Source organism: Barbus barbus (assembly GCF_936440315.1).
Source record: "Barbus barbus genome assembly, chromosome: 46".
NCBI classification, from domain to species: Eukaryota; Metazoa; Chordata; class Actinopteri; order Cypriniformes; family Cyprinidae; genus Barbus; species Barbus barbus.
In genome coordinates this window covers 10,371,046-10,393,280 of record NC_136724.1, presented here as the reverse complement: position 1 = coordinate 10,393,280, position 22,235 = coordinate 10,371,046, and the positions used below count along the sequence as shown (strand labels likewise).

The window sequence follows — 22,235 nt, the reverse complement described above, 5'->3', positions numbered from 1 at the left end:
CTTTCATGAGCTGTAAACTCTAATCATCAAAATTAAAACAAAAAACTTTTGAAATGTTTTACTTTAAATGTACTGAATCTAGAATATATGAAAGCTTAACTGTTTGAAATAACTTATAAAAAAAAAATAAAAAAAACTTTTTCAAGATATTGTAATTTTTTGAGATGTACCTGCAGATCAGTGGTAAAGACCTTTGAAGTAACGGAAATAATTTGGCAAGGTGATATGGACATGTAATGTGGTCAAGACCTGCCTGGAACTACTTTAACCATGCATTCCACTGAAAATAATTGCACACAGAATGATTATCAGCCAGATGCATTCAATGGCCCCGGAGTATAAGTGAAAAATATATATATATTTTTTTTTAAACATTAAAGCATGCTAACATATATTACACCCAATACACAAGATAACGATCTTTGAAAATAGCATCATATGACCCCTTTAAATTAATGTTAACTTCTACTTTATTGAACTTGTATAAAATCACTTTAAGACGATCACTTTGTATTATTTTATTTTATCACAGTATGGTGCATTATCTTATAGCTACAGGTACATTTCACACAAACTAATCTTCATTGTAATTGCAGTAGTCTGTAAGCCAATTTTGCACATTTTTCACAACAAACTTTGAATTATGGGAAACCATTGATTTTACTACAGATATTACTGCAGATAGTTCTGCTTTTTCTAATTTAATAGTGCATTTCCAGGTATCTCTCAGTGGTTCTAAACCTGTCCTGGGGACCCCCAGCCACCACACATTTTGTATGTCTCTCTCATAGGCCACACCCATTTCAAGTCTTGTAATAAGACTCCACTTATGAGCTGATGAGTTGAATCAGGTGTGTTAAATGAGGGAGACGTACAAAATATGCTGTAGTTGGGGGTCCCCAGGACAGGTTTGAGAACCACTGCTCTGTATGACTGAATCCTTTGATGATTTTTGCACTTCCATTAAAACCACCAAACTATCTGGCTGGAGAAAAGCATGGTTCTTCTTTACCCAAAAGCCAGATATACTTTCTACGTTCAACATATTGTCTGGTGCATCAAATGTGCAAGGTATCTGCACACAAGAGCTGCTCAGTGCTGTTATTCTGCTAGGCAAGTGAAAACACAATATTAACAATCACACTTTAAAATCTTTTGTTTGAATAACACTAAAGCTTTCTTATCTCATCTTTTTAATTAGAGGACACTGGCTCACCTTTCATATGAACTTGTACTGGTAAGAACAGAAAAACCATGAAAGAAAAACCCAGGTGCAGTGGGTACAAACTAATATATATATATATATATATATATATATATATATATATATATATATATATATAAAATATACACACACACACATATTCAATCTACAAAGGCAGTTCAGGTTTTTTTTTTTCTAAGACTGAAGTTAACACTGTACGTAGGGCTGGGTATCGAGTTCGGTACTTTTTAGGCACCGACCGAATTGCCTCGATACCACAGAGTATCGAAAAACGTCTTGTCGTTCGGTACCAAATTTCGATACCTAAGGGGTTAATCTCATCACCGTCAGTGAGCCAATAATCCTGCAGCACTAGATGTGTTTGACTAGAAACGGCGACGTGCAGATTCATCAGTGTTTGACCTCCACGAGAGCGTTTCGAAAGCGCACGGAGCAGTCAGCTCTTTAAATCGCGCGGTTTGTTTATTATACACAGACTGAAGCTCGCGTGACGTTCGCGGTCATTTCAGCGTCTGCCGCCTCTCTAAATGAGGACATGAACAACATCTCCAGACCTGCTCTGAAAGTCACTCCATGAGCATTTTACCTTTTGATTCGAGTAAAACTAACTAATCTCTCATATACACACAGAACTGTTAAGGTATTCCAGGCAACCCGTCAAAATAAAAGTTCGGTTTTAATATTAACGGTATTAATATTGTTCAGCAGACAGTACATACTGCTATTACTAGGCTACTATTAAAATTATTAAAACTTTTTTTTTTTTTAGTAATGATCACACAACAGTTATTCCATGTTTTAATTTTAATAGTAACCCCCCTTTGTTTGCCAAAATAAATAAACTTTGATTTTCAATAATTTAAAGATAAATTAAATGAATGTTTTATGTCTTCATTTGAAAACCAGATACAGAACACAGAATTTCTGAGGAAAAATAAAACCTTTCATAAGGCTATTTTAAGAATAAATTTAAATAAACTAAGTTGTTTTTATGCATTCAAATAATTAGACATACTACACCAGAATTTAATAACAATAAAACATATGGTGAAAGAAAATAAAACACCCACTTATGAAAGTGGATGAAGATTTTAAATTTCTTGAAGTCTTTAACAACCTAGAAATGATGATTCTGTCTGAGCTATGTGTTTTAAAATGAACACGCACTAATGTAAACGTAGCCTAACAGATGTGTAAACTGAAAACTATTTGAACTTTATTAAAATTATTTATTTATTGTGTTGGATATATTTTGTTCCTTTGTGCAGTGGCTCAGAAGATGAGGCTTTGAGTCTGTATAAATATCAACAAGCTAAAAAAAAAAAAAAAATAATGTAATCTTATTAAAACTGATTTTATAAAACTGGTATCGAAAAAAGTACCGTTCAGGAACCGGTATCGAAAATCTTTGAACGATACCCAGCCCTAACTGTAACACTATAACACTGAAGTTATATTATCTGAATTATATTTTAAATGAACATTTCTGCATTATATAAAATCTGAAATGTGCTCAGAGACAATACAATGATAGAAAAGCCTCACCTTCAGTGGTACAGTCCATCATTCTTTCAGCGTAAAACAGAAGTCCAGCACAATTTCCTCACAGAACTGTGGATTTCTGTTAACCTCGCTGCTGCTGCTTTTTTCTTTTTTTAAAGTCATGATGCAGATGAACTCTTTCCAGGACTTCCAACAGGTGAAGCTTTACCACACAAAAAAGAACCAGTCTGTAAAACATACATCTAAACTATCAAATGACCAGAATACCTATTTAAATGTAAATCATTTCTGTACTTCAACACTTCAATATCATGCAAGTTTTTTCTACCTTGAACACAACGGTCTGTTGTACTTCCATGTGCAAACCTGTTTATCAACCCAACAGCAGAGAACAGAAAGCCTTCAGTATTAAGTTAATGATTATTGTTCTGAAATAATGAAGTGTTGTAGCATAGTGGTTACAGATCTGGGCAGGTAACCAAGTTTACGGGTTTAACCTGCATTATGGTCAGGAACAAAAAAAATATTCAGGTAATCAGCCCATTTAGATACCTTAAAACAAAAAGAAGTGCTCTGTCTAATTCAGACAGTGATTCTGCAAGGAAACCAAACGCAAACCAAACGCACTCTGACATGATTAAATATTTATCTTTATTCAAGATAATATAGAAACAGAAAATAGGGCATTAAAACATTTTTCTCCCCATGTTCATTAAAATAATGAAAGCAACTGTTCTCAAGTTTTGTTTCTTGATACAAAAGGTTTTAACTGTTAATGACAAGCTCTGAACTCCTCTAGCTGAAATTGCTTTCATTTGCCCTTCTTGAATTTGCCTTGCGTAGCACTCGTCTTCTGCTTCTTTTTAGCAGATCCCTTTATTTCAGGCTCCTATAATAATAAAAAATATTATTTCCTTTTTTCTTTAAACGGATAAACCAATCACTGAAAACCATGCACAATAACCATAAAATTAATCATGACTGTGTTACTCTTCAGAGTACTTAATTTTCAATATAGTTATACAACAGTTAGTAGTTACTTCCTCCTACCTTACGCTTAGAGGAAATTGATCCTGTTACAGTAAAGAATGTGTCCAGTCTTCCCTGGGTGCTCCCTTGTCTACTCTTCATGATCTTCTTACAGCCATTACGGATACGATCCTCACTAGCAACACACAAATTTAACACATCTGAAAAACATTCTGCTGCTGCGAGAACCACAAATACAAGAGAACAACTTCCTTTCTATTCGTTCCTTCTCACAGCACAACAGGTTGCTTTGTACCTGAACTGTTTCTCAGCACACATGAACTGAATCAGTCCATCCTCGTCAGGTTCATTCCACTTCAGATCAACAGAGGTGCCCTCAATGACCTCAGGCTCTAAGAAGAGACTCCGAGCCTCTTTATACAGCCAGTCCTCTGGAGCTGGGTGCTTCTGCAACACAAAACAAGAAAATATCACATTGTAAAGACCATCTAAAACAGGAGGTAGTGGTTAAAGGCTGCTATAACTGTTTGAGCGCACAACTTTGTTTAGGTTAGCATTTCAGTCAAGATGCAAAATTAAGTAAGCCGTTTACTGCAATGAGAGAGTGAGGCAGGATTATCTTTTCTTACAAATAAAAAAAATTAAATGCAAAAATAAATATATAACAAAACTAAATTATGGCAGGCAAAATTTTATGGCCAGACAATTGTCAATACACTTGCCATATGGCCAAATTTATTTTCTGACTAAGCAACACACTAACTGCCACTAGAGGGCACAATTATGCAGGTATATGATCTTGGATGTGATTGCAACATTTCGACAGTAAGTAAATGTACATTTTGGTCAATGCTCTCAAGGATCTCTTCAATAGAGCCGTGCTGTTTAATGAGGTCGATGGCCCTCTTGGGTCCGATTCCTTTTATAGTGCCACAGTAGTCACAGCCCAGCAGGATACACAGGTCAATGAACTGAGGAAGACATTCAAACATAAACAGCAATTAGAAAGAACTGACACATCTATGATAGGGCAGATATTTGCATACAAAAGATAAGACTGAAATAAGGCTAAGGTCTTACCTGTTGATGTGTCAGACCCATTTCCTGTAGAATACGACTGAAATGAAATTCTTGAATAGGAAGTTTTCTAGGATGGAAAAAAAACATCCAATTACTTCTGCAAGCCCTCAAATCTCCAGAACTATAATATATCCATATGTCTACATAAACAGATAATTTCAGATATTAAGCGTATCTATACATACTTTGCTTCACTGGCTGTTAGATGCCTCAACAGGACCGTTGTTCCAAATGTCAGACCGTCCATATCTTCTGTCGCTGTGGCATAAACCTTCCCTGACTTCACCAGAGCAGCACAGCTCGCCTCGGCCTCACATGGAGCCTTAACATGCAAGGTATACAATTTTGTTATATCCATGATAAAAGAATTCTACACAGTTTTCTGTCAGTGACTGTGGCAGTACCTCAATGTAAGGGACTCCCATTAGAGTAAGTAACTTCTTGCATTCCTCGTTGTGTTGTTTGGTAACCTTCACTAGTCGCTTACTGAACTTGTCAATGTTCTCCTGTTCACCTGGGAGAAATCTTAAAATTAGGACTCATGTTAAAGAATCATTTTCAAAAAAGCATGTAATCTTGAAAGTGTCAGTACCTGCTTCTTGTGCCTGAGCCAGAAGTTTCTCAGCCTCTGCTCGTCTTTCGCCTCTCTTCTCCAGCTGTACAGGTAAAAATTAAAATATCTCTTAATATAGACTGCAGAAAATATTTTTACAGAAAAAGACCATCTGTTAGTTAACCAATTTACTTCACCATATATGCTAAAAATCTTAAATGTTTACACTGCATTATATGCCTCTATACTGTAAATATAAGTAAATGTAACTACCAGAGAAAAACTTTAAAAGGACATTCCGATAAAATCCTGAATGACAACACATACGATCATATTTTATATATAGTCAACATTTGAAATGGATCAAAAAAGTTCAAATTTGTCCTAAGACAAGAATGCATTTTGGTTTTAGGTTGTAGGAAAACGTTGATGAAAGGTTTTGATCCACTTCAAATGCTGACTAGTGTAAATAATTGTTTCCTCTTATTGACATCTGTAATGTTCATTAAGACTTTTGTTTCATTTGTCATTTAGTTAATGTTTATTGTATTATTTTAGTGTCATGTTTTATGAAGAGGCCACTTATGACAAACTCATTCTTTATGTGGCTTTCTATAATACTGGTGTTTATAATTACAGTTTAGAGTAAGAAGGAGATTTTGGTAGTTTAACATTACATCAGTAAATGAAATATACGGTTATAAGTTGCAAAGTATACAAGCACCAATAAGCCATCCTGCAATTACGGAAACACTGCCTCAATATTTTTACAGTGAATTACTGGCACAGCTGCATTTGTTTTTAGCTGTAAATGTAAAATGACATTAAGTTGTGATTTAATGAATCCTGTTATCAGGTCCTGCTTATTTCAATTGAGAATATTCCAATAGAGTGACTGTGTTTCTGACACACCTCTCCTGACTTCAGCTGAGGTGGCTTCCCATCAAACACATAAACCGGCTTGATGCCGCTCTCCAGCATTCGGATGGTCCTGTAGAACATGCCCATGAGGTGGCTGGGGAGACACAGAGGTTGTGTGAATATTATGACCATGGTTAGAAAATCAAAGTATACACGTTGAACTCAATCAGCTTGTCATGTTTCCATGCAGACTTGCACAAATGATAGCAGACAAATCTGCATACCTAGTGGTCTCTCCATCTTCATTCTGCAACACATTACCGTCCTGTCTAACCGCGATTAAAAACTGGTAGATGCACATGGATGCATCAATGGCAATTTTCCTTCCTGCAAGCATGTAAAACACTCACGTTACATTTGAGTTTCACTATAAAAATTATCCAATAAACACTATTTAAATGACAAGAGGCCTTGCCAAAGTAGTTTTTGATGTCTTGCTCCTTGATAGCTGAAGGCGCGTGATCTGCAATGAGCTTCGCAAGTCCATGAATTCCCATTGTGATAAACTGTTATTATCAGAAATCCATAGAAACTGAATTATCAGATGCAACAAGTAAGTTGACCAACACAGCTAATAGTGAATTAGAAAGAAAAAAAACACGGAGCGGTTCATGCATCAATAGTAAAAAACATCAGACAGTCAAAACAAAGCTTAAAACCCCTCAAGCGCGTGTAACCCGTCTTATAAACGCACCGCATATCTGTATCAACGTTTCACAAACTATAAAACGCAAAAATAAAAAAAGCTTACCAACAAAATGTGTTTCGGCTTCTCGCTTTTCAGTCACAGACACAAACACAACCGCACCACAAATTGTTAATTTCGCGCGAAATTTTATACAGGCATAAATAGTCGAATTCCTGTGGTAAACGATGGAATCGATTTCTCAAAATTGTCTAGTTTTGCCTTCGCAAGGAAGAACAACAGAACGTGCATCTCGATCGATCAGTCAGGCCTGGCAAGACATCAGTGAGAGCGAAGAAATTTCCCGGTAACGCTCACAGCCTCTTCAAATGCACGATAAACGTTTTATCTTGTTAAAATCACATTTAAACCTGTGAATTAACGATGCAGAGACTTGTCAAAGCAGGTGCATGTGTTGCGTTGTAGCCCCGCCCACCCCGGAAGATCCCAAAAAGGGTGTTTTTATTTTTTAAGGTGACGTGGATTCGCTGCTGATCTCGACCTCTCGGCTGTTTCATCGCCTAAAAGCAGAGATCGGATATCTTCTAACCCTAGCAATGTCCGGATATGATAATTCACATACGGGAGTGCTGTTGACTGCATATTGAAAAGAAAGACGCGATTCTGAGGAAGCATCTGAAACAGGTCTGTTGCATTTCTCTGATGCGGAAGTATTTCAAGGCGAAGATTATTTAATGCTTTTAAATCAGAGTGCAGAGCAGACTGATTGATTTGTTTCTCATTTGTGTATGTCTGGACGATACTAGTAGCTATATCTGTTTATTTAACCTCTCAAAACTGATTTGAATTAAGCTGAGGACGTTGTAAACATGGTTCTATTTTTGTCCTTGTTACATGTACTTAATATTATAATAACAATAAATTATGCATAATTACATGCAAGTAACCCTAATCCTAACCATATAGTAAGCAGCACATGTCGTTAGTTTAATATTACTCCACACAATTACACTGTAACAAGAACACCTTCAAATAAAAGAGCCCCCTCAGGGCTTATGCTAAAACATACATTTTCTACTATTTTAATCATTTATATAACAACATAACAATTACATAGTTATTGTAGGTGCTTTGACAATTTTCTCTTAAAGGGATAGTTCCTCACAAAATTAAATCAGGGTTTTTTTTACCCTCACTACATTTTATGAAGTCATAAATAATAATAATTCAACATTTAAAATAGTTTTATATGTCCAAGTTTTACAAGTCCAACATACAGTATATATGTCCATTCACATTTTTTAAATCAAGATTCACATTTATATGAAGTCTTAAATTTTAAATGATTACATTTATAAAAAATTATTAAGAGAACATGTTTATTTTAGATGCTGTGACCATTTATCTTAAAGGGATAGTTCATACCAAAATGAAAATTCATGATTGTGTTTTTCATTAAAATATAAGTTCTAGATGGAGTCTAGCATGTCAGACTGCAGGTACCTGTCAGCATGTTTTTGTTGTTGTTTGCATAGCTGCTGACCACTTTTGCATTCTTGATTTCCCCTCTGGCAGGTGTTGTCATGACAGCCAGACTGGAATGTTCAGGCCCGTGTGTCGCTGGTCGATCCATGAGGCTCTGTGTGCTGGTCCTGTGCTTGCTGCCTCACTTTGGCTGGACAGGCAGTTACAAGCAAGGCGATCCGGTGATCCTGTACGTTAACAAAGTTGGTCCGTATCACAACCCCCAGGAAACCTATCACTATTACACCCTGCCAGTCTGTAGACCTAAAGAGGTGAGTGTGCACGGCACTATTCAGTGTTATCTGGATCTTTTAGTGTGCTTGCTTTATTACTTTTGGTGCAATACAAGTAGTTATGATTAACTATTAGATTGACATGTTTGCAGGTCCGTCATAAAGCCTTGAGTCTGGGAGAGGTGTTGGATGGAGACCGCATGGCTGAATCTCTTTACAACATCCACTTCAAGGAAAACACTGAGAGACAGACGCTATGCAAGCTCACTCTCTCCGAGAAAGAGGTAGCAATGCAATCTTATTCGCAAAAATTGCAAAATGCTGTTTCATCAAAGATGTTTGGGATTTGATTTTGCTCATGTGTACATTGTAGTCTGTTTATTTGTGCAGTTGGAATGGGAAATGATGAGCAAAATGAACTGTTTGAATTTATGGCAAGGATTCTCCATCCTGCTCCAGCTCTAATCAAACATGGTTGAACCAGCTAGTCAAGGTTTTCAGGTTCATTTGAGAATGACAGTAAATGTGTGTTAAAGGGTTGGATCTAAACTCTGTAGGAAGCCAGATCTCCTCAGGCAGGATGTAGCACATTTTCATGTCATGAAAGAGGAAACGGCAGAGACTTAGGGGAATGGAATTCTTTCAGATATCTCATATTTTTTACATTTTTGAAACTACAGGTGGATCAGTTGCGAGAGGCAATCGAGGAGCTGTATTACTTCGAGTTTGTCCTAGATGACATTCCCGTCTGGGGTTTCGTGGGATACATGGAAGAGAGTGGATTCCTGCCTCACAGCCACAAGGTCTTTTTCTGTGTTTCTGTCAGTTACACAAAATTGTTTAGACACTTTGGCACCAATATAAATATGTGAATTTCATTACGTTCAAGATGAATATATCAAAACAAGTGGTGTTTTACCAAAAACGTTGTTAGTTTTAGATACACTGTAAAACCGAACAGTGAAATGAATTAAATTAAGTTAATTTCAATCAAATAATAATGAAAGCACATTGGACTTAATTGAATATCATTGTAGCTGAACTTAAAATGGTTGAGTTTTCTAATTCCCAGCATGCTTTGCATCAGACAACAAGGAAAAATAAATGTAGAAATTAAGTGTTATTTTGTGTCTTTTGCACAAGATTAGCCTGTGGTTAGGTTGAGGATGGACAGCAACACTTAAAACTATATATACTGCATGCTGTATGACTATTTACATGCAAGTGTATAGTGAGAGTCTTTTTGTGCCAGTGTGATTTAGCTAACTAGCACTTAACTATATAGATCAGAATTAATGAGCTGTTCATGGAAGCAAGCTGTTTGTAAATATCATTGTGAAGAGTGGGGTTTCCTCAAATGTTTTGAGTATTCTTAACTTATCGGGTTTTGCAGTGTACATACATTTTTATAGATAGACTAATGTTCAAAAGTTTGGTGTATTTGTTTTTCTTTTTGAATTATTACGTTTATTCAGCAAGGATGCATTAAATTGATTAAAAGTATCAGTAAAGGCATTAATAATGTTCTTTTGAACTTTCTGTTCATACAAGAATCTTATTATTAAAAAATGTATTAGTTTCCACAAATATTAGGCAGCACAGCTGTTTTCAACGTTGATAATAATAAATGTTTCTCCAGCAGCAAATCAGCATATTAACATGTTTTCTGAAGGATCATGTGACACTGAACGCTGGAGTAATGGCTGCTGAAAATTCAACTTTGCATTACAGGAATAAACATTTCAAGTAAAAATATATTAAAATTGAAAGCAGTAACATTAGGACAACCCCACAGCTGTCCTAACTTCAAAATTATTTGAAAGCTAACGAAAAAAAAACGCTTGCAACTGTGCTGTCCGACAATGGTATTACATTTATTAATAGTTGAAAATGAAGAATGTTTAATGGTAGAAAGACTCTTGGAGGACCCTGAAGATGTTATATTTTGATGACAAAACACTTATAAGTAATTACTGACTGCCACACAACATATTACAATTAGCACAGGAACTGCAACCAGCATTATAGAGACCAACAAAATTGTCACGGACCATTACTTGTTGTAGTGCATGTGACTAATGCCTTAAGTTGTTTTGCAAAAGGGATTTTCAAAGTGAAGTAGCTTTTGTTTCCCTCATCAGCAGCTCTGGCAGTGTTTGTTGCTTGGTAACAGACCTGAGAGTGGATTATCGAGCTTGATTATGCTATTCAAGATTTCCTAACTAGAGATAAGATACTATTTTGTAAGATAGGATAAGAATCCCAAATCAAGTTAAGATTTGCTTCCTTAATACGAATTTGCGAAAAATCCTAATTTAACATAACATATCTTAAGTTAAGATATAAGATAAGAAACTTTCTGTAATACGCCCCCTGGGCCACAAAACCTTAAGTGTCAATTTTTCGAAATTGAGATTTATACATAATCTGAAAGCTGAATAAATAAGTTTTCCATTGATGTATGGTTTTTTTATGATGGGACAATATTTGGCCGAGATGCAACTATTTGAAAATCTGGAATATGAGGGTGCAAAAAAATCTAAATATTGAGAAAATTGCCTTTAAAGTTGTTCAAATGAAGTTCTTAGCAATGCATATTATGAATCAAAAATGAAGTTTTGATATGTTTATGGTAAGAAATTTACAAAATATCTTCATGGAACATGATCATTACTTAATATGCTAATGATTTCTGGCATAAAAGAAAAATGTATAATTTTGACCCATAGAATGTAGTTTTGGCTATTGCTACAAATATACCCCAGCGACTTAAGACTGGTTTTGTGCTCCAGGGTCACAAATGCAAATAAGAAATGTTTCCTTGGGAACTAGCTAAATTGGGATACTTTTAAGGTTATTTTATATTTTATTTTATGTAACACAATTTTTTTTTTTGGTTTTACTTAACTATAATATCCCTGCTTCATTCACTATTTTTGTACAACAGGTGGGGTTGTGGACACATTTGGACTTCAATATAGAGTACAACGGTGACTCTGTGATCTTCGCCAATGTGTCCGTGAAGGACGTGAAGCCGGAGCCATTGGAGGAAGGTGGGGGAGGGGCAGGCCATGGTGTCAGCAGCGGTGGTCTGACAGTCACTCACACCTACAGCGTGCGCTGGTTTGAGAGTACTTTGCCACATTCACGCAGGGCAGAGCGCCTTAGAGACTATTCCTTCTTTCCTAAGACTCTGGAGATCCACTGGCTGTCCATCATCAACTCTCTAGTGCTGGTGGTGCTGCTGCTGGGCTTCGTCATCATCATCCTCATGAGGGTGCTGAAGAATGACTTCGCCAGGTGAGGGTGTATCTGACGTCACATTTTTGATAGTAATATAGTTTCCAAACTGGTCACTTGAACACATGGATATTTACAAGTTGTTATTTTGCTTGGCAACCATAAACAGCCTGTTAAGGCTGTTCACACCAAATGCAATAATGCAATATAATAATACAATAATACAATATAATAATACAATAATACAAAAATAGGGATGTCCACATCACAGCTGTAAAGATAACAACATAGAGGAACGATTTTCCGAAGAGTTTTGTCCAACTGATGAACAATAAAAACTTTGACAGATAAACAGGATCCACCGGACTTGAGCATCAAAACGTTTGTGTGGGTGCTAATATAATTATTGTTATAGTTATTGTTATTGGCGCGAATGTTTAACTAACTCTCTTGGCAAAATAATTATTTATTCCGACTTATGATGCGATTTCAAGTTTTCCTTTCTCTTTGGAGTGTTACAAGCTGTTTGTGCATAGATAAGATCCCTGAAGTTGCAAAGTCTCAAAAACCAGAGAGATATTCTTTATAAAAGTTAAGACTCGACCACGCCCTCCTAAAACGGCTCATTCAAACACACTCCCACAAGTCTACGTCACTGTGTGGGAAGATTTGCAAAACACCGCCCAAACGTATACGCGAAGAAAGAGGGTGTAACTTTTATTCTCGCCACTGGCGCCATGTCGTGGAGACGCTGTGTTTTGTTGTGAAAGCGAAACTACTTTGTTTGGACTTCCAAAAGAGGAAATCAGTGGTTAAGTTGTATTTACAACACTGTTCCAGAACAGTTCAACCCAAATATTAGAGTGTGTGCAGCGCAATTTTACGGAGGACTATTTCCTGAACCTGGGAGTAGCCTGCCAACTGTGCTCAAAGGCTGTTTCTATAAAGTGGGGCAATTCCAACTTTGCAAGGACAGTCTGGCGCTTCTGACTCTCAGCCAATTAGTATGTTTTCATATTTAAAGAATTTGCCACTGATGATTCAAATAACGAGTTTTGTTAGCAGTGTAGTGTAGTGCTTGTTGTTTGTCGTTTCTCCGATCACAAATGCAGACATGGTATTGCAATGCGAAGTCATTATAATCAGTAATTATGTCCCCACTGGATGCAACAAATGCCTAGTTTATAATGGGTTTTATTGTTTTTGTGTCGTAGCTCCGGGACACAGCATCACAATACGGTAAGGGGCGTAACATTTTCGTCTCATGCTTGAGGTATTCGGCCAATCACAATGCACTGGATATCTGGCTAATCAGAACGATGAGCTTTATAAAAAATCGACACGTTTCAGAAAGGCAGAGCATAGAGGAGCAACAATAATGTACAGTATGTGGAAAAGTGTTTTTTGAACCTTAACCCGCATAACCACATTGCATTACACCAAATACACAATTTAGCAACATCATATGACCCCTTTAATATGAATTAATGTAACTAATTATTGAACATTGGTATCTTTTATCATATTGCGGTCGTTGTCATTTTCTAAAAGTTTCAATTAAGAATCTGTTAAAGGTGGAATTGATGGCTGATCATGTATTCTGTTTGTTTACATTGTGAATGCAAGTTGTGTTTAAGTAAATTAATTTATGGCCCTGTTTCACAGACAGGGCTTAGACTAAGCCAGGATTAGGCCGGAATTCAATTAGCACATTTAAGTAATTTTTATAAACATGCTTGGAAAAAAACATTACTGGGGTGCATCTTGAGACAAAACAAAGGCACCGATATATTTTAAGATCTGTCAGTGCAAGTTTATTTCAGTTGAAACGGCTCAGACTTACATTTTAGTCTAGTCTAGGCCTTGTCTGTGAAACTGGGGGTATATTGAGTCACTCCTTACTTAAATGTTACATGTATATTACACACAGAGTTAGCAGCACATTAGATGCACCAGGGAGCTACCGTTGAAGTGTTTCTGTTGTTCCCTGAGCAACATGTGCACACAAACACATTTCCAGGAGATCTAATGAGGTTTAGTTAAGTCTTTAGTTGAATGAAATGTGCTGAGCTGAATTGCATTCATTACACTGAGTTTTTTTTTTGTTTTTGAAAAAAGTATCTCATGCTCACAAAGGCTGCATTTATTTTATTAAAAATACAGTGAACAGTAATTTTGTGTAATATTGTTATAATTTTAAATAACATTACTATTTGAAGATGTTTACAGTGTAATTTTTATCTGTGATGGGAAAGCTGAATTTTTAGCAGCCATTATTCTAGTCACCAGTGTCATATGATTTAGGAAATCATTCTAATATGCTGATTTGGTGGTCAAGAAGCATTTCTTTGGCTTCTTATTTATATTGTTATATTATTATCATCAAAAGGATTAATGTCTTTTTTTTTTAATCTTACTGACCCCAAACTTTTTAATGGTTGTGTAACTATTGACTTTAATTGTTGCTTTGTTCATTTTGTTTAATTTATTATCATAGTAAGTCATAGTAAGTATTTTTTTTACAATAAATTATTCATATAGGAGAAGAGGAGGGATCAGCACCCATTACCCAGAAATTGTTAATGTTCTGTCGCTGTATGTGTGTACAGGTATAATGTGGAGGAAGATGGCAGCTGTGATGACCTGGATCAGGGGGATAACGGATGGAAAATCATCCACACAGATGTTTTTCGCTTCCCACCGTATAAGAGCCTCCTGTGTGCTGTACTAGGGGTCGGAGCGCAGTTTCTGACTCTGGCCACAGGTATGACATACTACATTATAGAAATATAAAAAATGAACACAAATTTTCACATGGGCAAACTATTTGAAGATTTGGGTTGTTTGAATATTTCAGAATTGCATCTGCATTTTAAAACTTTACTAATAAAAATGTTCAACTCTTAAATAATATAATATACTACATAATAATTATTGTATTGTTAATCATATTATTAATGAATTTGTAATAATTTAAAATAATTTTTACTATTGATCATATTAAAGTGGTCATGAACTGAGAAATCAAAATTCCCTTGATCTTTTGACATGTACGAGGTCATTGTACTATTAAAAACATCCTGTAAGTTTCAGAAGTCAAAACTTTCTCATTAGTCGTTAGTTGATATGTACTTTTGCATTTATTCATCAGCGTCCATCTGTGAAGGATGTAGGCTGTCAAACGGGGTCTAATGGCTAGAGAGTTGGATTTGTAATCCAAAGGTTGCGGGTTCGAGTCTCTGGTCCGGCAGGGATTGTAGGTGGGGGGAGTGAATGTCCAGCGCTCTCTCCACCCTCAATACCACGACTGAGTTGAGACCCTTGAGCAAGGCACCGAACCCCCAACTGCTTCCCAGGCGCCGCAGCATTGGCTGCCCACTGCTCCGGGTGTGTGTTCACAGTGTGTGTGTGTGTGTGCGCGCACTTGGGTTAAATGCAGAGCACAAATTCCAAGTATGGGACACCATACTTGGCCACACGTCACATCCTTTCCTTTCCTTTCCTTTCCTTTCCTTTCCTTTCCTTTCCTTTCCTTTCCTTTCCTTTCCTTTCCTCACACAACTGTTAGCCAATCATACATTTACTTCCGAGTCTACAATCCACCACAGCTATTCAAACGGAGCGTTCAGAAAAGGGGGCCAAAATAACCTATAGAAAATTCGAAATTATTAGCCTATTACTTCTAAATTATGTGGTGTTGTTTTTTTGTTTTTTTAGATGTAAAAATCTTGATAACCTTATAAGTGGACCTCAGAGAACAGTACAAAATAATAAAAAAGAAGTTCATGACCCCTTTAATAGAAAAATTATATTTTATGTTTTATTTGTTGTTGTTTTCTCTGTCACTACTTTTCTGTTCTTTGTGACCTTGGACCACAAAACCAGTCATAAGGGTCAAGTTTTTGAAGTTAAGATTTCTACATCATCTGAAATCTGAATAAATAAGTTTTCCATTGATGTATGGTTTGTTAGGATAGGACAATATTTGGCTGAGATACAACTATTTGAAAATCTGGGATCTGAGGGTGCAAAAAAAGTGACGTCCTTAAAAATGCATATTATTAATCAAAAACTAAGTTTTGATATATTTACAGTAGGAATTTTACAAAATATCTTCATGGAACATGATCTTTACCTAATATCCTAATGATTTTTGGCATGAAAGAAAAATTGATCATTTTGACCCATACAATGTATTGTTGGATATTGCCAGGGTCAAGGGTCACATTTGTTTGGATGATTTTGTCTAAAACAATTGTAGCAATAAAGTGCTTAAATATTTGAACTGAGTGGGGGAATCAGTTGAGAATTGGGATGAAGATAAGAAGAGAGTTGCAGATAGGAAGAACATGGTAGCACACTGACCTGCTGGATCCTCTTTCCTGGTTTCTTTAGGAATCATCGTCTTGGCACTGCTGGGGATGTTTAATGTCCATCGTCATGGTGCCATAAACTCGGCAGCGATTGTATTGTACGCTCTGACCAGCTGTGTGTCAGGTTACTGTTCCTGCAGCTTCTACACACAGATTCAGGGCCAGCGCTGGGTCTGGAATATTATCCTCACCTCTGCGCTCTTTTCTGGTGAGACACAACAGCCTTCTGCAGGGGTACTGTTTATCACAATGCAATTTTAATTTTAAAGGTTAATCTCTTACCTGACTCATTGTACATACTGTACAGCATGCTAGTATTGTATTCCAAATATAGCCTGTCATAATTACAATGCTTTCATAAGCAGAAGAAACTGAATTTTCGTCCACTCACTGCTGTTCTCTTTGTCTTTCTCGTTTCTATTTCTCTCTCTCTCTCTCTCTCTCTCTGATGCGTTTAGCCCCTCTCTTTTTCACCTGGAGTGTGGTGAACTCTGTTCACTGGTGGAGTGGATCGACTCAGGCCCTGCCTGCCACCACCGTGCTTCTGCTGCTTGGTGCCTGGGTGCTGGTGGGGTTCCCTCTCACCGTCATTGGTGGAATTGTTGGAAAGAACAGAGCAGGCAACTTCCAGGCCCCGTGTCGCACACGTAACATACCTCGCCAGATCCCCCAGCAGCCCTGGTACAAACACACGGCTGTGCACATGGCCATCGGAGGCTTCCTGCCTTTCAGGTAAGAGCTGTGAATCTTTGCAGAAGGTTTCCAGGAAAAGAAGGAATCTTTTCTTTAATAAATCAGTCCAAAAAAATCTGCCAAATAAATCTCACTTAAAGTGTGTGTGTGTGTGTGTGTGTGTGTGTGTGTGTGTGTGTGTGTGTGTTTTTTTTTAAGGATTGAAAACACTGTATACTGTTACATTATGTAAAAAAAAAAAACAACAAAAAACGGTAACCCTTTAGAATAGGGAACACTTATTCACTATTAACTACAACTTTTCCCTCAATAAATTCAGAATTTGCTGCTTCTTATTAGTTAGTAGAATAAGGCATTAATATGTGCTTAATTACTACTAATAAATGGCTAATATTCTAGTAATATGCATGCTAATAAGCAACTAGTTAAGAGACCCTAAAATAAAGTGTTACCAAAACAACATTAATATATAAAATAGTTGTTATATATAATAGAATTTATTATATATGAACTTTTTGAAAAATCATATTGTTTTCCTACATAATATATATTTTATATATATATTAGTGGTAACATACATCTCTGGATGTTTCTCCTTCAGTCATTTTGGAGACTGGAGCCTTTAGCTATTATAATATTTATTATATATAATATAAAAAAGACATTTTTTAAAATATGTAAGAAAACATTCAATTTAAAAAAATGTGTGTGTATATATATATATATATATATATATATATATACACCTGTGTGTGTGTGTGTGTGATATATATATATATATATATATATATATATATATATATATATATATATATATATATATATATATAATTTTATTTTTATTTTTTTACAAACATTTTTTTAAATGTATTATATATTAAATATTGTTAATATTAATATGTAATTAATATCATATAGTATTAATTATATATTATATTTTTTTTGTATATTCATACATCATGCAAGTAAATATATATGATATTTTTGATAAGTTTGTTATATGTAATTATATATTTAATATAAATAATAAATATTTCAACATATTACATGAGAACTTTTTTTTACAAATTATGTAAGAGACTTACAATAATGTTGAAAAATGTGTGTGTGTGTGTGTGTTGTATTCTATTCTATTCTATTGTAATATATTATGTTAATCCCACACAACGTGAATCTGTTATATGCGGTTATATATAATCTATTGTTTAAAAATATTTTTATAATAGAAAGTCAAACCAAAATTTATTTAGACACCTTCAACATTTTAGTTTAACAAATTCATCTTGATAATGTCAGATAACTTTGATAGAAAGGTAATGGATTACAATGAACCAAAAATTTAGGTACACAATTAAATAATACCAACTCAGGTCAACCAATTACCAAGCTATGCTTAATTTTGTTCAGGCTGTGGTTTAAAAAGGTCACATTAGCAATTAAAGAAAAAAACACTTAAGCAAAACATGTTTTTTTTATTTTTTTTATCAGTTTTACTGGTAGTCCACTGTATGAAGAATTTTGGGGTATAATGTGTCACAGTTTACTTTGTTTCTATCCTCACTTACATAAATTAATTATAGTGTCCTGCACCCACTAGTAAAAAAACATCAATAATTATATCTGGTGTCTGAATAATTTTTGGTCTGATTTGTATATAAATAAATATTAAAATATAAAAAAATAAATTTTAAGAAAAGTTAATTTTTTTTATGTTATATTACTCACTCTTCCTTTCACATCTGTTTTTTCCGCTTGACTTTGCAGTGCCATCTCAGTAGAACTGTACTACATCTTCGCCACCGCGTGGGGTCGTGAACACTACACACTCTACGGCATTCTGTTGTGCGTCTTTGCCATCCTGCTCTCAGTGGGCGCCTGCATCTCTGTGGCCCTCACCTACTTCCTGCTCTCAGGCGAGGACTACCGCTGGTGGTGGAGGAGTGTTCTTAGCACCGGATCCACTGGCATCTTTATATTTGTTTACTCACTCTTCTACTACCACAATCGCTCCAACATGAGCGGCCTTGTACAGAGCGTCGAATTCTTCGGATATTCCTTGCTCACTGCGTTTGTTTTCTCGCTCATGCTGGGAACGGTCTCCTTCTGGGCTTCTCTGGCTTTTATTCGTTACATCTACCGTAGCCTTAAGATGGACTGAGTTTGTTTCCTCTCAAGTTTCCTCACATGGGGAAGAAACTCATGGACCAGGTCCTCATGGAGCTCTGCATGAGCAGGTTTTGTGTTGCTGAAGTATATTAAACTATCAAAACTGTTGATGCCAATCTTAAAAGGAATAGGGAACAGACAATGTGACTGACTAAAGACTAATTTAATTATTTTGCTCACCAACACCCTGATACTTAATTCACATAGATATATATAGTTGCTAGATTATATATGCACATCAAATACAGACGTATTTGAGTCATTTTGGATCGTTTGTGCTGAATGGAACGACTTTTCATACTTCAAATGTTGCTTACCAAGTATCCAAGACTTGAAATTTCTGTTTTTGATTTTATGTAGTGAATATGACTACAATGATTAAATGTCAGTTTCAAAACATAAGGGGAAAGAATCAGAGGCCTTCATACTTTAGATGCTTCATAAGACCATTGAGGAGATGAAGCACTTATATGTACTGGAGGTGGGTTTACTTGATGATTACAGGTGGATGTTGGTTATATGGAAGGATATCTTTAAGGTAAAGAGATGTCATATTGTTTTCAGAGGGTGCAGTATACACATTGTCACCAATAGAATAGTTTTGGAGGGAAGGTGTAACACGAGCAAGCTAAAGAAATTAAGAATTATGGAAGCAATACCATGCTCTAAAGTCGCCATCAACTGTGATCTGTTGCAATGTAAATATACTGTTTTCAGTAAAGTCACTTTTATTACAGTAAGAGAAATAAATTTGGGTTAAATGCAACAACGGCGGTGTCTTTTGAAAATTACTGTGTGAATTGATTTCAACTCTCAGAAATGTCTTGCCCTTCTGACGTACGTTCTTACACACTATTGTTAGAAAGTTTAATGTTTTTGAAAGAAGTCTCTTTAACCGCAGCTCTATTTATTTTATCAAAAATACAATAGAAAGTAACAAGCTGTACCCACTATAATGTCAATATAACATTGAGCAATATAACCAATCTCAGACATATCTCTTGATTTCTTGAACGCCAATCAGATGCATTCAAGTTAGTATCCACTCAACAATCGAAACGCCAGAGATTTTTCATTACAGAGTTCTGTACACTCAACAGTGTAGTCACAATGTAAAGAAGAAATTCAGTGTGCAGTGAAAACTTCATCGTCAGATTACCATCGTCAGTCGGTCAGCTTTTTAGTCATTATGAAATCGAAGAATTTCAATAAGTTTTGTTCATGTTTTTAAGAGGGCCAACGGCCACATACATGTTGCAAAGTTTTGAGAGTGACATCCGCATATAAATGTGGGATTCACCCCCAAAATTGCAATTTTTGGAACAAATATATCCCTGTGTGGGGGGGGGGGGGGGGGGGGGGGGGGGTCGGAGTGTCCAACAGTACCCTTCGATATCCTTCATTCCGAAGGGCCCTTTGAAGTGGCCAGTTTTGAGCACTTTGGTTTGGAACGACCCTTATGGCGGCCATGATTGTTTTCTGCACAGTGCGCTTTGGAGGGAGACGCATGCCATTTGGAACACACCTTCAATGTCAAACCGAAAGTGCGCCACATATGTCCTAAAGATTGAAGCTAAAACATTTTGATCGCCATCTGGTGGCTGGCTGCAGTATAGGTCACAAACATAACCCATGTAACCAAATTGGATATAATCCCCCCCCAAAAAAGCAAGTAATTTCCCAAAAATGTTTAGCATCATATGTAGTTCTTGTGTTGCACATTAAAGTGTTTGTTTTTCCAAATAAGTTGGTTTTAGTTATTTGATACTATAAAAACTGCCACAGATGCTGAAAAGCTTCTCTCAGTGAGAGAAAGTTGGTTTATGCAATTTTTAGAGTAAAGCTTAAGTACATGAAAGAGGTTCATATCTTCTGAAATGTGATGTTATTTGCAATGCAGAAGACTGATTTTTATGTTTTAGAGCTTTTTGTAGAGCAAGTCATGTTCGAGCGTCAATGCAAAGAATCGCTAATTTAGAGCTTCTAAGAACACAAATGCTGTGTTTAGTGCAACTAAGCAAATTAAGAGAAAGGAAGGCCTCAGATGCTGAAAAACTTCTCTCAGTGAGAGAAAATTGATTTATGCAATTTTAAGAGTAAAGCTTTAGTACATGAAAGATGTTTCTCTCATGAAAAGTAATGTTAATTGTAATGCAGATTTGAATGTTTAGAGCTTTTTTTGCAGAGAAAGTCATGGGGACTCAAAACAAAGAATTGCAAATTTAGAGCTTCTAAGAACACAAATGCTGTATTTAGTGCAACTAAGCAAATGAAGACAATGCAAGGCCACAGATGCTGAAAAGCTTATCAGTGAAAGTTGATGTAATTTTTAGAGTAAAGCTAAAGTACATGAAAGAGGTTTATGTCTTCTGAAATGTAATGTTACTTATTACAAAAGGGTGTGGGTGCTTGCGATTGAGTCAGTGGGAGTTTGGGTGGGATTTTGATACTCATGATCACTACTGCACAGACTTGGACTCCAAATTACATCAGCACAAGATGACCGTGGGCATATCTGGGATGTTTTGGCTACACTTTTCTATAGTGAAATGAAGACGTGTTGCCATCTTCAGTCTGTGTGTCAAGCTAGATGTGCATTAAGGTTAGAGCACCCTCATTAACTTCAAAAGCAATTTGTTTTGTTTAGAAATGTCTGCAAATGCTATAGAACTCAGAACGCAAATTAAATGTTTAGTGGTAAAGCGGAATTGACCCAAATAATAAAAAAAAAAAAACGTTAGGACTAGCATACTATAAATTGGTAGTTCATGTGACCGTTACCTCAGGGAAGTGAGGGAGGAAGTGGCAAACATTAAAAAGCATGGTTGGAGGGGAAAAAAAAAAAAAAAAAAAAAAAAAAAAAAAACTGCTTCAAGACAAGTACAGCACTGGTAAAGAAAAATTACAATAAAAGACAAGTTAAACTCCAGATAAAATTTATTGCTCAACCGGGTCAAAATAAAGGTTAGGTTGGCAGGAGTACTTTGCATGCACAAGCCTAATTGAGTTTCAATTACAATGCATTGTTCCAACAGTATAGACAAAGTACAGAGAGCAATAATTTTCTATAAGAAAACGCAGAAATGTA

General features: G+C 35.9%; 2 protein-coding genes across 2 annotated transcripts; one reads left to right on the top strand and one right to left on the bottom strand.

Annotated features, from left to right (window-relative positions):
* Positions 1-1,992: 1,992 nt before the first annotated feature.
* On the bottom strand, positions 1,993-7,480 carry LOC306865106 (flap endonuclease 1-like). The gene is made up of 12 exons (XM_079409481.1): positions 7,024-7,480; positions 6,688-6,778; positions 6,497-6,599; positions 6,264-6,366; positions 5,391-5,454; positions 5,203-5,312; positions 4,984-5,120; positions 4,799-4,865; positions 4,558-4,689; positions 4,014-4,165; positions 3,779-3,893; positions 1,993-3,617 (listed from the first exon to the last, which is right to left on the bottom strand). Exons 2-12 carry the CDS (start codon positions 6,767-6,769, stop codon positions 3,540-3,542), a joined length of 1,143 nt encoding a protein of 380 aa, XP_079265607.1. The 5' UTR covers positions 6,770-6,778; positions 7,024-7,480; the 3' UTR covers positions 1,993-3,539.
* Positions 7,191-20,141, top strand: LOC306865104 (transmembrane 9 superfamily member 1-like). The gene is made up of 9 exons (XM_079409480.1): positions 7,191-7,602; positions 8,494-8,714; positions 8,828-8,959; positions 9,356-9,478; positions 11,623-11,975; positions 14,525-14,679; positions 16,311-16,496; positions 16,747-17,020; positions 18,746-20,141. Exons 2-9 carry the CDS (start codon positions 8,502-8,504, stop codon positions 19,137-19,139), a joined length of 1,830 nt encoding a protein of 609 aa, XP_079265606.1. The 5' UTR covers positions 7,191-7,602; positions 8,494-8,501; the 3' UTR covers positions 19,140-20,141.
* Positions 20,142-22,235: the final 2,094 nt, after the last annotated feature.